Below are 15,872 nucleotides of genomic sequence, written 5' to 3' on the forward strand. Positions count from 1 at the left end.
CAAACAGCAAAACGAGTCCGCGTACATTTCTGTAAATTGGCTTCGGTGTCAGAGTAGCTTGTTAGCACAAAGACGCATGTATCCGATGCGACAAAATAAGTGTGTTTTATATATATGTTAGGCTCATTGCGTACCATCGACTACATGCATTAAGATTACGTACCAACGTTGGAAATTGTCGGAAAATAGCTTGAGGGTTGGATGAGTGAGTGGATGGATAGTTTTTAATCCAAGTCTTGACAGAAAACTTTATGGATTGCCTCATTATTTTGCTTTTGTCGACAAAGATAAGCTGGAAACATATTACTTCCTCCAAAACTACTTTAAGAAATGTCATGATGTATCTTTTTGAGATTATATTCGATGGTGGTTTGGAATATACGCTACATGTATCTTGCTTGAGATGAAAAGATTGTAACTTTGTTGTTGTTCCACAAAAGTTGAAAATCTCAAACATTAATTTTCATTTTCCTTGATATCTATGATACAGAATGATGTAAAGATGAACACACACAGAAAATTTGTATGATAAAACAAGAGCATAACTTCAATTGAGAGCCTCATTTTTTTCATTATCAAGACTTTAAATTTATAAATTAATATACCAGAAAAAAAACTAAGATCCCCAGGCCTCTTGTGCTAAGCTTTGTTCTCTCTCTTTTTTGAAGTAATGAAATGAAAAACCCAAACAAAATGGAAGAAACACTAAAAGAAACACTTAATACAGAGGAGAAATATTGATTTTTACGTCTTGCGGAGGATGAAAGAGATGTTATTCATATTAATACCAGTGCCAGCCATGTTAACACCGAAACGATTAAAATTCCACACCATAATCTATCATATTTCACAGGCTTAGAGTATGCAATGCCAACTGCCACACTCATACACTGCCAATTTTCATGTATATTAAATGTACGTCTCAGCCTTTTTTATGCCTTTAGCTGTTACAGTCAGTGTAGTGTTATGGTCTAGTAGGACTACAGCAATATGTCACATTTAAGTATTGCTCTCTGGGTATATGTTTTTACTATCACCATTTTTCATGGGCTCATGATATGATTTATATTACTCCCTATGCCATAGGTATAGGAATGAATTGTATTTTTTATTGATTGTTTTTTGCTGCATTTCTTTTATCAGTTTGATGAGGTAAGATTGAGTATCAGGTGCTCTGAAATTAAAATAAAGCCTGTTTTAATTTAACATGTAGTTTTTTTATTGTAGCACTAGTTATAGGCAGTACTGTAAATGCAGAAATATTTGCTGTGGTTTTATGCAGATGACAACAGCACTGATGACTATTGAAATGAGCAGAGCACTTTGGACTAATGCTTCTGACCGTTTACAGCTTAAAGGTACATATCCAATATTTTGTGAAACACTTCTCTGATACACAACAGATCATAATGACCCCCAGCGGGGGTCTTCACGCTTCGTTGAAAATGAAAAAATCTCAAGATTTATCATGAAAATTTAACAAGATTTTGTGATGAATCTTGAGATTTTATGAGACAATCTTGAGATTTTATGAGACAATCTTGAGATTTTATGAGACAATCTTGAGATCTTTGAAAAGGTCTCAAGATTTCTCCAGGATGTTTCAAAGCATCTCAAGATTTTTTCAAGATGCTTTGTAAAAAATCTCAAGATACAAGATGTTGAGTTACAGATGCAAACACACAGACACAATAAACTACAATACCCCTGTAAGAGGCAAACCTCCTTCACTGAGGTAACAACAACATCCGGGTAGGAAGCAATATCCCATCTCTCCTGTACTCGTCCTTCTGTGTGATGTAAAAACACTTTTCTGCACTGTTGATTTGACATGTAGTCCGTAAGTCATATCCTGTTGGATGAACGCAGGGAGCTAAATCTATTTGTTTTGGATACACTATTTTGTTTTGTATACAGTGAAGAAAATGAGGGGTCTATTGTTACGTTGCATGCAATTTACATGTACATCCGATATTAGCAACTTTTGCCCCAGGTGCTTTAGTTCAGATGACGTTTTTGGAATAACTGAACATATGACACAAATGAGTTACAAAAGACATGACTTTGTATGATTAACCATGAAATTGTTAGTCTTGAAAAATATCTACAATATGAGGAAAAAAATTGTTTTGTATTCAAAACAGTCTGCGAAAAAATCCTCAAAAGTCACCTTATTTTGCTCACTTATGATTTCATACAGTACTATACTCTTCTTTGACAGTGCAAAATCGCTAAATATTCAAAATATTTTTCACCAAAATTTACTATTTACGTAATGTTATCCTCCTTTCTATCTTTTCTCCCTATTGAGGGGAAAAAAAGCTCTAGCCTGAAGTTATGCTTATAAGTACATGCCGTTGGTTATCAATAAACAATACAGTAACTGTATAAGCCTAAAGAGGTCACTTAAAAAACAATGAACACATGACCACCGCAAAAATTTCAGCATTTACAGTACCAGTGCATTTCCAGATGTCATAGTTACCCCGAATCTGCAAATGAGAATGTGGTGCTTCATACAGGTCATGGGTTGTTGAGTTACAATCCCACGATGCTGTAGGCATCCCAATTTGATGGGTTGTTGAGCAAAAAGCTGCAAATGGCTCATACCAAATATAGCAGGAAAAAACAGAGACAAAGTGCTCGGACGCAGGGTGAAAATGAAATTCCAATCAGTCGCCGGCATTTGCAGTCCATCTTTGGTATATAGTCACCGTAAAGGTTTTAAAACAGTGTTTTTACCTGTCATATCCTTTTAGCCAAATTCATGAGATATGCTATCTTCACAGCGTTCACTGTGTTTCAAAATTCATGATCACTTTTACGTGTGATTATGTCGAGAAGTCGGATAAAGAAGTTATTGCATCGATCTTACAGCATTAATTGTCAATGTAAAATATAGATCATCATAAAATTGCTAAATTTAAATCTATAACTAAGAAATTATCTGGATTTTAAACTTTCAGTAAAAAAAAAGGCAACAATTCTTCAAATTCAGTAGAAATCCGCTAACAGTTTTCCAAGCAATTCATGATCCAGCTGGAATATTGCAATAAAAGAAAAACATAATACATGATAATCATTGTATTACAGCTAGGTAAGTACAGTGTATGACATATGTGTGAATTGGTATTTCATACAGATAATTGACATAATGTATCTTTCACTCCCTATAGACTATAGATGACAATAATGCAATGTTTATCAAGCTGTATATCATTAAGTATTATCATTACCCAGTCACATAGCAACAGTATAATTTGTAATTAGCTTACAATAAGATAGATTGGTTCATTTTGCATCTTAGCTACAATGAGTGATGTGCATTTGATAAGATACTGTAAATGTATTTAAGTTCGCATGGTTTTTATTTCACGCTATGGCGAAAATGGAGTGTTTGCAGTGGTTTTAAGTTTGCGGCATTGCTATAGTCACATACTGCTACAGTATTGGACGAAAATGATCGCGGTGGTTTTAAGTTTGCAGTGAAACAGTTGCCGCGAAAACCGCGAACATAAAACCACCGCAAACATTTCTGCATTTACAGTAATATCTTTGGCTTTAAACATTAGAGTTGTGTTTAGCGGTAGCGATAGCCTCTGGTTGCCATTCCTATTAGTGTATGTCTACTCTCAAAGTATCACACGACCACACTTCGAAGTTGACGTAAACTTGTTTGAATTTTATGAATCTTTATATTCTTCAATTACATTTAGCTATCTGGTAAAAAGTTTTAAAAAAAAAAAGATGGATAGATATCATTGGGAATTTTTATAAAGAAAAGGTAAAGTGAGGAACCTCAGACTGAGGACGAAGCATGACGCTTTTTTGTTAGCCAATAGTGCAACGCAGCTTTGCTACGGCTCGCATATTCATCCCAGCTCACCAGGTCACCCCTACTCTTCTTGATAGGTGTGTGGTGCTGTTTTATGTGCAGAGGTTTGACACCATAAGCTCCGTCATACACAGGGCGGCTCTTTTTCAGTCGTGTAACGTCAGTGGATATAGTGGTTAGGATTTGGTGCTCTCCCCGCCAAGGCCCGGGTTTGATTCCTGGTGCGGGAACCAGTGAAACAGCTAGAGGCAGGTAGAAACTAAACTCCTTGCTCCCGGGGATCGAACCCAGGCCCGCCAGTTCACAGACTGCCTTAACCACTAGGTTAAAAGGTCTAGACCAGTTAGACTGGTCAGTTGGAGGCGCATGAACCCCACTGTTCTAAGTCGTGTCCAAACCCGAGCCGTCTGCTGCAAGGAACACATGAATCTTATCTCTCTGGCACTTTCATTTAACATACTAATTTGCATGCAGCAGACATTCATTACATTTATACAGACCCTTCCCCCCCACAATTATCCCTTGATTGACTTCGATCAATTTCCACGAGGTGAAACAGAAAGGCTCATCGCTAATCCGTTCGCTAATGTCTCAGAAGCTCGTGGGTTGAGTCGTGCGTGATGGGTAGTGTGACATGCATGGTAATGTACGGAGAGAAATCAGGCCAGATAAGGTCTTTAAGGAATATCACAACATCTCAATTTCAGTCACAGTTTGGTTTTCTGCAGAAATAAATTGCAAAAGAATTCTGTTCTTGTTAACGAAACTTGCAGAAAGCAGGTGAGTGTGACACGCATGGTAGTGTACAGAGAGAAATAAGGACTAGATAACGTCGAAATCATAAGGTATAAAAAAAAGTCTACAGCTCAATTTCAGTAACAGTTTGGAAATGGGAGAAAACACACAGCTTTCTGCACAAATAGGTGCAAAAGAAGTCTATTGATTAAATTAAATTGCAGAATGTAGGGGAGTGTGATATACATGCATGGCAATGTACGGAGAAAAATTGGGACCAGATAAGGTCTTTAAGGAATATTTACTACATCATTCTCATTTTAGGAAATGGAAGAAACACAGTTTTCTGCACAAATAAGTGCAAAAGAAGTCTGTTGACAAAATTTGCAGAAAGTAGGGGAGTGTGAGTCATGCATATATAATGTACGGAGAGAAATCGGGCCCAGATATGATGTCTCAATCTCAGTTTCTAAATATCAAGCAGTGTCAATCAAAATAAAAATAAATAAATGAAAATGAGTTACAGTTTGGAAATGGGAGAAAACACATGAAATAATGGGAGTTTTCTTATAAGTTGACTAATAAGTTGACAAAAACTTGCAGAAAATGACTGAAAAAAGAAACTTTAATGGATTGAGAGTGTCTAAGCTTTTTCACTAATTTAAAAGTATATCTAGTTTCCCTGATTTAATCATAATCATTATCGTTGCCAAATCTACATTTTAAGGGAAAGAAAGCTTGAGTTGTAGTAGGGAAATTGGCTTTTGAACTGTGCTAGACAGTGTTGAAACAAGTCGCCCATTTGATAAAAGCCAAATTGGTTAACCCTTTCTCTCAGTGTGCTATGCTAACAGGTGTCAGTACCAACTTACACTGTGTTTTTTCTCTGACCTTCCTTTTTCAGGGCAACAATTGTGGGTGTATGATGACGGGGCAACATACAAGGGAATTCTCCTGCGAACATACGAGCCCTGCATCAATGAGCATACGCGAGAACACACGAGAACTGTACCTGACCACGTGCAAAAGCATGCAAGACTACTACGAGAACTGCAGCAGTGATATAACGTTACACTTTAGATCTTGACACGTTGTTGAGTTGAGATAATTTTTTCAAAGTTTTATCTGTTATTCTGGCCTTTACCACTCCTATTTCATCATTATCTTCACCACACTGCCCCCCTCCCCCATCCATGTTTTTCTCATTCCTTAGGTGTAAAGCTAGGATTGAGAGGCATCACCCCACCAGGCCTCCTGGCATACATGGATTACAGAACAAGACCTCTCCCAACTGAATACCAACTACATCACTCAAGTTACACTATCAGGGATCCAATTCTAGCGGACATGGCACCTCGCTATCTCTCCCGGTTCGACGTCGTGGCTTAACCGTCCCTAACGAGAATAGAACTGACTTCGCGCCGAGAGCGGCATCTGGGAGGGTTCAAATGCCATAAGCGCTTCTAAGCTGAAAGCCAATGCCAAAGTCAGCCCTAAGTTGTAGGTGATGGGCTTGGTGTATAGATTTTTGTCATCGAGATTCACACCGCAACTTGGAAGCTGATATGGGATCAGACCATTGAGGGGAAATCATGACCATAATCATTACCTCAGTGAAAAACGAAGGTATTGTTTTGTGTGTGTGTGTGTGTGTGTGTGTGTGTGTGTGTGTGTGTGTGTGCATGTGTGTGTGTGTGGTGTGTATGTGTGTCTGTATTTCTGCAAATTTGTGATCAGCAATAACTCAAGAACCTCTGGATGGATTTTGATGATATGATATTAGATATGTGGGTTGGCGTTGGGAAGACAAAGGTCAAGGTCAAATTTGGACCCCCTGGTGTGTGACTTTGGTATTGCAGCAGAACTTCCTGTTTTAGTATCTTTTGTCTTATGGTCTTGATAATTTGGTGGCAGATAGCTTTTGATGTAAGGAAGAAGTGGTGTGGGTTTGGACCCCCTAGCAGCTTGCTCTTGAACTGCAGGGCATTTTTGTTCAAATCTTTCAAGGAGGATAACCAAATAAAAGGAATAGTGGATTTCCATGATTGGAACCTTTGAGCATGCTCAGATTCACAGTTTTCAGTTTCTGCTTCCCTGACTGTTTTTGAAAGTGGTGGATTTACATGACATTATAATTGTAACCTAGCAGACTAATGTTAAAAATAAATGGAGGTAATGTATGCAAGAGGCAAGTAAAAAAAATTATTTTTCAATCCAATGTATAATTTTGACTTATCCTGTCCTGGTCATCTCTCATGTTGCATTTAACAAATTATAACCAATAATCATTAGTTTATATTGCCTTAAGTTAAACATATTCATTATGACAGAATGCAAATTCTTGGCCTTAACTGTATCAGTTACAGTGTTATCAATATGTGGTGCCCAACATTAGCTGCACTAGTACTGTCATTCACTTGTATTTTGAAGTTGCTACTCAAATTATTTTTCAAAATTTTCCAAGACAGGGACATCATGATGACAGCTCTAAAAGCTTTATTTGTCATCATTTCATAGGTTTCTCTGACATGAAAAGAAAGAAGCCTGGGGCCAAACAAATCAGCTTTACTTCTTATCACCCCTCTGACATTGACGTGTTTGTAATGCCAACATTCTACTGTAAGTCCCTGACAATTTGGCTCCGAGTGCTAACCCATGCGGAATTGATACACTCAAGAAGTTTAAGGCCTTGGAAAAAAATGTTTCGTTTCCAGTTACTCGACTGGCCCTAGCAAAAACCTACCTACCCTAGCCCTTTTTTGGTCGACCGCTAGCATAAATTAGCTACACAAAATTACAGATATGACATCTTATTGACCAAAATTCAAAACAGACCAACTAAAATTAACCTGTCTTAACCTCATAAACACACCGATTTAGAGTTTAGTATAAAACCTGGTTCTCCAGTTCTCCCCTTTAGTCACTGACAAAAGACGATGGATGCTGTCTGAAACATCTGACTGCTTCAAAATTTTATCCAGTTGCTTGAGTAACTGTTTTTTGGCATATCTTATTAGTGCCTGGATGTCTAACCTTCATCGATGTAATGTTAATTGTATTTTTTTATCATTGCCGCCGAAATCTAAACAGAAAAAAAAGAATCCCTACTTACCAATGCTAATTTTGTTAGTACAATAACCAGAAACACAACATAATTTTTCTTAGGCCCTATAGCTCTGAGGATTTGTCATCTCTCGAGGTCACTTTACTTCCGTGACATGACACCGTCGAGCCTTATAGTATTGATTAATAGCATCCGAAAGCCTCTTCTATGGGATCCCGGTCAGAGGTCGGCGGTATTTGAATAATCCGCGGAGATGAATGCTCCGCAGACCTGAGGAGAATCAGTGATGACTTCCGTGGAGGTTATTGGGAAAACCTCTGCGTCTGTTTGTTGTGGTAACTGGTTAGTTCTGGCGCTGAATGCAATCATCGCTCTTTTAATTCCTCTCACAAGAAGATTTTGGAAATATTGATTTTTAGAGATTGTAATTTCGAAAAAGCCCACCCAATTTTGATAATGCTTGTTTTAATAGCAAATTTTTTAATAGCATTTTTGATTACAGAGCATCATTAACTGGAGAGAAAATTGCAAAAAAAGTTGTGCCCTCCCCTAAAATATGATGCTTTGGCCCTTTACCAACTCAGCCCATTGGCTTAAATCAGACCAACTCGGCCCAACACCCTATTACCCAGTAACCCTTACCCTAACCCTAACATTAACCCTAACCCTAACCTAAACCCTAACCCTGGCAGAGTCGACCAGGGTGTCCGGCCGAATTGACTGGGCCGAGTTGATTGGCAAAGAGCTGAATTCTCCTGATCCCCCCCCCCTCACATACAATGAATTCAACTGTAATGCCAAGAGCTCTTGTGAGGGCCTAAAAGCGGAGACTGCAATATTTTCTGTAGTGTCCTTGACACACATACAAGCTCTACCAGATAAAAGGCTCAAGCACAGTAAGCCAGGGTTTGAGTCTCGAGCCTGCATCGTTGGGTTTGATTTCACTCAACCTTTATATGGACTTGCAGCTAACAACCTTATGACTCTTTGACCTTGAAAATGTTACTAATGTCCGTCAGGATGATTCCTGGACCCTTTACAAAGTTGGCCCAGTCAACTCGGCCCAACACTCTGGTCAACTCTACAAGGGTCTAGGGTTAGGGTTAGGGTAGGGGTTAGGGTAGGGGTTAGGGTTTGAGGGTCAGGGTTAGGGTTTGAGGGTTCACAGTTAGGGTTGGTGTTCGAGGCTATGGGTAGGGCTAAGGGTGTTGGGTCAAGTTGACCAGAGTGCCCGGCTGATTTGGTCCTATTTGGAAGGTCTATTCATAACAACATATAATGCACTTAAATCAAAGTTCTATGATTCTACAAATCATGAAATATTCGCAGAGATTTTATTTTTGCAGTTCATCAAACCGCAAACAAACATAATATCTTCTACCTCAGTTAATTGCTTTACTACCGGTAAAACCGTTGTTACAGTAGTGAACTCAAAAACCTCAGCAAAATTGAAGCACGGCAAGCGTGTAAACGAGTATACGGTAACGTATCTTTTCCAGGTTGTAGGAAGCTACAGAAGCATAAAACACCTGTTCATCAATGATTCATTCCCCTGACCTTCTCTAATCCCTGTGCTGTAATCAATTAGCTTCCGCCCCCTCCAAAAGTGTGAGGAAAACATCCATCAAAATATCTCTCACATTTCTGACGGGCTGAAATACTTTCACACTCTCTTGCTCACCGGGATCCAATAATGTAAAAGGTCGAAGGTCGTTTCCCCCAGGGGACACTATGGTTGCACAGGTAAAAAGTGCATTTATCAAGCTGATCTGTGTTTGACATGGTGATTAATTGGCGGGCGGGTTAACTGAGGTCTGATGTCCCCCGCCGCTACATCTCGGATAAGCTTCCTTCATGAAAAATTCATGTTCGTACACTTTAAAGAGAAACTCTCCCATTTTTTCTTTTGAAGGGGAAAGGAGAAACACTGTAAATTCTTAAATTTTTGCAGTGGTTTTATGATAAACTTTGCAGTTTTTGCAGTGACCTAGGATTTTTCCTAAATTGTTAGGTTTTGAATTCAAGAAATCACAAATACTCATACACGCTAGCTTCAATGGGGGCTTCCACAAGACTTAATACAATATGCTAATCAGCTATCTTAATTCCAATAATTTATTCCAAGCCAAACTGCTCACATTTTAAATCATAAAGCATAATCGGTGCATTCTATGTAAAGCATAGTTGACACCTGAATTTTAGGTATAGCGTAGGTTGAGCCTTTTGAATCTAATGCAATACGAATCCGCTGCTCTTCTGAATTGAGCGTAGAGCGCTGACGGTAAAAGGCAGTCCCATAGCCTTTTTGAGGACATAGGGACAGTGGGTTGTTATCTACTGTGTCTAGGGTACGGTATTGTAAGGTGGAGCCCATCCCTCTCCTTCCACCGCCTTTTAGTTTTTACCTCCCCAACTGAAGTCAGTTACTCATATTTACACCAGGGCGGAGTGACAGAAGTTGTGTAAATTGCCTTTCCCAAGTGCACAACATCGTGACATATCACAGGATTCAAACCCAGCACTTCTGAGTGGAAAAAACACCCTTAAACCATTACGCCAACACAACCGTCACGGCACAGCATTCAGACGTACACTACTCTAGAAAGACGTGTGAAACCGTTAAATGGACAAGAGCACACGACGAATGTTCGGACAGGGACCTCGGGAGATTCCATATCTGACAGTTCATTTTTCCTCTGGCAAACAGCCCGCGTAGTTGATGGGATAGAGCGCGGAGTGACCTCCTTTTGCGATGGGAAAACCTAGATCGACATAAGATGTGCTAGGCTGCATACTTCATCAAACTGAGTGTATTCCTATGACAAACAGCGGTATAGCATGTATGTTAGGGTACAGTGTACTTAATGTGCAACATTGTCCAGACCTGTACCTGTACCTGAACAACTTGGCAAAATGTTATGCATGGAAAAAGTTTAGTTCTTGGTGATGAAAAAATAGATAAAAATGTGTAAATAATTTGATATATAAATTAAGTCTAAAATTCTGAATATCTCAGCTTTGATCTTCAAATTAATAGATATGCTTTCTTTACAGTAAAAAATGAAAAATTCTGTACCTAACATGACTGGTATACTAAGAAATCTCCAAGCAGATACTGTAAATGCAGAAATGTTTGCGGTGGTTTTATGTTCATAGTTTTCGCGGCGACCATTTCACCGCAAACTGAAAACCACTGCAAACATTTTTGTTGAATACTGTCACGGTAGCAGTATGTGACCATCATAAGCGCTACCGTGAACACTCCATTTTCCCCTTAGTGCAAACTTAAATGTATTTACCGTATTCAAAGACAAAATATTAAAATTTTTCTTGCTTTTTTTCTTTCGTTGACAAAAACAGGGGCCTACAAAACATTCCAATTTGGCCTTCCAACATCTGCTTTGAGGTTTTAACAGAGGCATACTTTATTGCCTCCATATGTACAATGATTTAGTACCCAGAAACTTCAGTTCAAATGACGGCACCTTGAGAAATGGTTGTTTTTACTCAGCGACGATCAGATAAGCCGCTGAAGTGATGCCAGTGCGGGATGCTTCGCCCGCTTTCAAGAAAAAATCTTGGCTCCCATCAGGATTTTATGGCCCTACGATATATATGTGTGCATTATGTTCAGGGCTAGAAGGGGGAGAAGCTACAAATATCAATCAATTTGGTTTGTGAAAGCTCACAGACAACTTTTTATTTTAGCATATGCAGTCCTACCTGTCTATATAGACCAGATTCTATTGGTCCATTGAGTGGTCTTCTTGGACAGTTTTAATTACACTCATGGTTCTCTTCAATTGTAGCTCAAAAAGTGTTCCTTCTAGATATTGGCTCATTGAAAGACATTTATCTGAAACTGACACCTGCCTTCACCTGCAAAAGGTTACACCTGATATAATCCTACAGCTGCTAAAGGTAATTCCTGATATCATCCTACAGCTGCTACACATAACACCTGATATCATCATATAGCTGCTAAAGGCAACACCTGACATCATCCTACAGCTGCTAAAGGCAACACCTGACATCATCCTACAGCTTCTAATGGCAACACCTGACATCATCCTACAGTTGCTAAAGGCAACACCTGACATCATCCTACAGCTGCTAAATGTAACACCTGATATCATCCTACAGCTGCTAAATGCAACACCTGATATCATCATGCACCTGCTAAGGGCAGCATCTGATATCATCCTACAGCTGCTAAAGGCAACACAGATATCATCCTACAGCTGCTAAGGATAACACCTGATATCCTACAGAGAACATAAAACTATCGCAAAAATTTCAAGCATTACAGTAACCCATATACACTTCTAGCCAGGTATATAATACTGTTTTGTAATAAATACACCTCTCTTGTAGGTAAAGGCCGATACCTTAACAGTATTTCTTTCAATTTAACACCTCTCTTGTGCATTGTAACACATTTGTAGTGGAGATATTGCCTCTACAGTATATGAAGCTCCTATCTCTTGCAATCATAGTTGTCTCCGGTGTGTTGTAACAGAAGTTAGAAAGATTTCAGGAGCAATATTGGTATGTAATGAACAACTAAGTATAGCTGGAACTGTTGTTACTCGACCTTACAACACAAGATCAGTTTCCTAAAAACATGAAAATATTCATCTGAAGTATAGCCAGTTGAGGTACCCATCTGAGTAATGAGACTGTTGTAGTGCATTTTAACGTGCTCGAGGCACCTTTACTATCACAGGACCTCAATTTTGTGTCCCTTCCGAAGGACAAATGCAGCTCCAACCAGGATATCCTTCCCACATTCGAACTAGGGTTTCCAACTCACCAACTATTTGGAACCAGGAGCTCAACTGTGAGGCTTCTACCAATTGAGCTAAAGAGACACTGCTGAAGCTAAGTTTAGAAAAAAAAAGGTTAATTCAAAGCTATCATTGCAAATTTAAAGATTTTGCATACTGTAATTCTTGATTTGTTAACTGTTACTTAATTTCAGCTACTTTAATGGTCACTACTCAACCGCTAAAATTTCATCGTCGCAAATGTTTGATCAGTTACATGTGAGACAGTAATGTTTGTTCCCACCGTTAAAATCAAATGCAGTGAACAGCTCACTTTTCCCCGAACTGCAAAAATTACCAACCACAATATTAAATGGATTTAGAGTACTGTAGTATTTTGTACCTTTTTATCAAATCTGAGAAGTTAAAGTTTAAGTCCTTCCCGCACCAGACGGTACATAAGGCGGTGCCCATCTCTGTTTTGGCAGCCTTGGGCCACACAACTTTGTGCAAGTCACTACAGCAGGGGGCTAGTCCACTGGTAGTGGTGTGTGTTTAACTGCCATACCCTTTCCCAAATGCTGCCTGCTAAATCAGAGAAAGCAGTATATACCATTTTTAAAGTCTTTGGTATGACCCGGCCGGGGTTCGAACTCACGACCTACAGTATGCAAGGCGAACATTCTACCCACTAGGCCATTGCACTGGCTCTGAGAATCTTAGAAACAAGAAATCAAATTGATATGGCCTAACAGACATATGCAGAGTTGGCTATATCAGACTTATAGCCGCTATCATTCTCAGAACAGGACAAGTGGAACACTGATATTGATGTGGTGTTGGGCACGAAGAATCGCTCTCCGATAGACCGTCCCGACATTCCATTTGTTTTCCGTTCGCGGAGCCAATAGCTTTATTAATAGTTTGATTTTCTCCTCTTTGAATAGAGCAGTGTCAATCTTATGGATTGGTTGGTCTTTTTTGTAACAAAACGTGACTGCATAGAGGGAAAATTTCAATACAGTGGATTTCTGATATAGATTTACGTACTTTTAAAGAAAATGATACAACAGTCACATACTACATGATACAATTATGCTGATAATGATTTCGTTCTATTGCTGACAGACTATATAAAAAAGGAAACACTTGACACTTGTTATAATGCACTACTTACATTCAGACATAACCAAAAAAGTAAAATGAAATTGGCTACAAAAAATGGGTTTAAAAATGTATCATGAAGTTTCCAAAATCATATAACCCTATGCTTGACTCTCCGAAAAATCTGTGTTTTACCCGTACAGTACAACCCCTATCATAGCCTCTATTGCCCTCTAATCCCTTATTTCTCTTAGTACATAAACACCACTTTTGTAACGGTAATGAAATAATCCTGTGACACAAGTCCAACAAAAACAGACAGTTGGCACAATTTCCTAGGCTAAATAGGTCAATACGAGCCAATACCCTATAGGGCTATCTGTGGGTAATTGTTTGTAGAATTGGGGTTCTAAATGTTTTAGTTGCCATGAAATACAACAGTGGCGGTTCGCGACATGTGTACCGTTTTCCACTCGAGTTGGCGCCGAATTACCGGAACGGAGAGAATCACTTCCATACAAACAAAGGGTTAAAGACTCTCTGTGCATACGCATTGTATACACACACACACGTATACGCATATCGCATGCCATGGCTTACCATGGTTTAATACCAAGATTAAGTGCGTTATATTGTTATAATTCACGGGCTTTGGCGGGTGGTCGTATTAAACCACAGCGGACTAAGACGGTTAAACCGATGCACCACAGAATGCTGAACGCCGCCTGATCTTAGCAGCCTTTGTCCGAAGGAGGGAATGACGGACAAAAGAGGCATTGGACAAAATTAATAAGGGCAGACCCCTGCCTTTTCTGTTCGTGAGCATTGGTTCTTTATCTGGTGTGTAGGGTGTAAGTTAACCCGGGGTGGTTCATTAACTGTTTAAGGAGGACCATAGTGTCTTTTCTTCCAACCAAGAAATCCTTAAGACAGTTAAAAGACACAAACAAAATCACAATTATTATAATCTTATGCTTAACACAACTTGAACAGTTGTAGATGTTTTTTAAAGTGTCTGTGTGATACTATACAGTGTTGGTTATAGTTTTTACTTTTACTCCCCTTAACAAGTGGCAAATTTAGGTTCTATCCCTAAACTATTGAGGTAAGGGTCAGGAAATAGGACTAGGCATTTCCTAAGGAACAAAGACCCACACAACATCCACAAACAATTATAAACACTGAGACATCCAATACCTATCTACAGGAATTCAAAACAATATAACATATTGTCACCAATGTTTATATATCAAAACTAACCATCCAAAAAATGCAATATACAAGTTGACCTAATATTAGCACAGCATATCTTTACCTTTGTTAAAATTCTTTCCACACATAATTAAAACACTTATACATAGGAAAACATTCTTGGGCAATGGATCGACCGTGCTCTAGTTATATGAAGCTATTTCAAAGATGCTCTCTTTTGTGTGGCATTGCAAGAACCTGTTTTCTAGATATAATTCAATGTCTTGTAACGGGATTTAAGATTGACTACCACAAGAAATAAACTAACAACTGTGATTTATCAACTGTCGGGGGAATTTCTGTACAGATTTCTCGCAAGAAAAGGCAAGGAAAAACTGCAAATACGATGCCAAGCGGGGAAGGTTCCAATTTTAAGGGCATGTTTTGATGGTTAAGGTCAGTTGCGGAATATGAAGACAAGGAATACCTTCATGTAACGTTAGATTATGATAAAGAATGTGTAGTTTTGTGTCTAAATCCTTACAATTGTGGCTCGTGTGGTGTTGTTACTTACAGATGATTCGAAGAATTCCAGTATATCGGCTCTAGCATCGCTCCTAGCCGGCTGCCGGCCGCACCCAGCCCGGTCAGCATCACCACCAGGAGCACGGCGAACATCCCGCGGTCCCGGGCGCACCTCACGCCGCCCAACTCACCAGCATGCCGCGGTGACACTCCGTAAAACACGCAGAAGAACAACTCCGGTTCATTGGCATTGTCAGTGGGTCCCAAACCGCGAGTTCGAATCCTGGCTGGGCTGCTAAGGGATCCGCATGGGGGTTACCACAGCGCCGGATACGCCACTTTCACTTTTACGGCTACGTTGAAAACACTTTCACTGACGTCCGGATCTGTACAATGAAAAGCTGTAGTCAAAGCCGTCCGCTCAAATCTGCGTCACGGGAGGGTCCGCATGGGGTTTCCTGGAGCACTTCTCTCCACCACTAGATAAGCGCAAGACGTTAAAGAGAGCGCAAATAGTTTCCTCTATTAGATCCCCTTGCGAGTTGAGTTGGATCTTTCAAGCTCTTTAAGGAATGCAAACGGCGAAAGGAAAATAATGAAATTCATTAATTCGTGTAATTTCTACTTTTGTTATTTTTCTTTCTTGAACATT

General features: G+C 39.3%; 1 protein-coding gene across 1 annotated transcript in view; it reads right to left on the bottom strand.

Moving 5' to 3' along the window:
- LOC136425596 (ephrin-B2-like) overlaps positions 1–15,639 on the bottom strand; it is a 116,664-nt gene extending 101,025 nt beyond the window's left edge. The window contains exon 1 of the mRNA XM_066414513.1: positions 15,270–15,639. Within this exon, the coding sequence (XP_066270610.1) occupies positions 15,270–15,373 (104 nt within the window). The 5' untranslated portion in view covers positions 15,374–15,639. The remainder of the gene's footprint in view (positions 1–15,269) is intronic.
- Positions 15,640–15,872: the final 233 nt, after the last annotated feature.

This window comes from Branchiostoma lanceolatum, chromosome 19, assembly GCF_035083965.1.
Source record: "Branchiostoma lanceolatum isolate klBraLanc5 chromosome 19, klBraLanc5.hap2, whole genome shotgun sequence".
In the NCBI taxonomy this organism is placed as follows: Eukaryota; Metazoa; Chordata; class Leptocardii; order Amphioxiformes; family Branchiostomatidae; genus Branchiostoma; species Branchiostoma lanceolatum.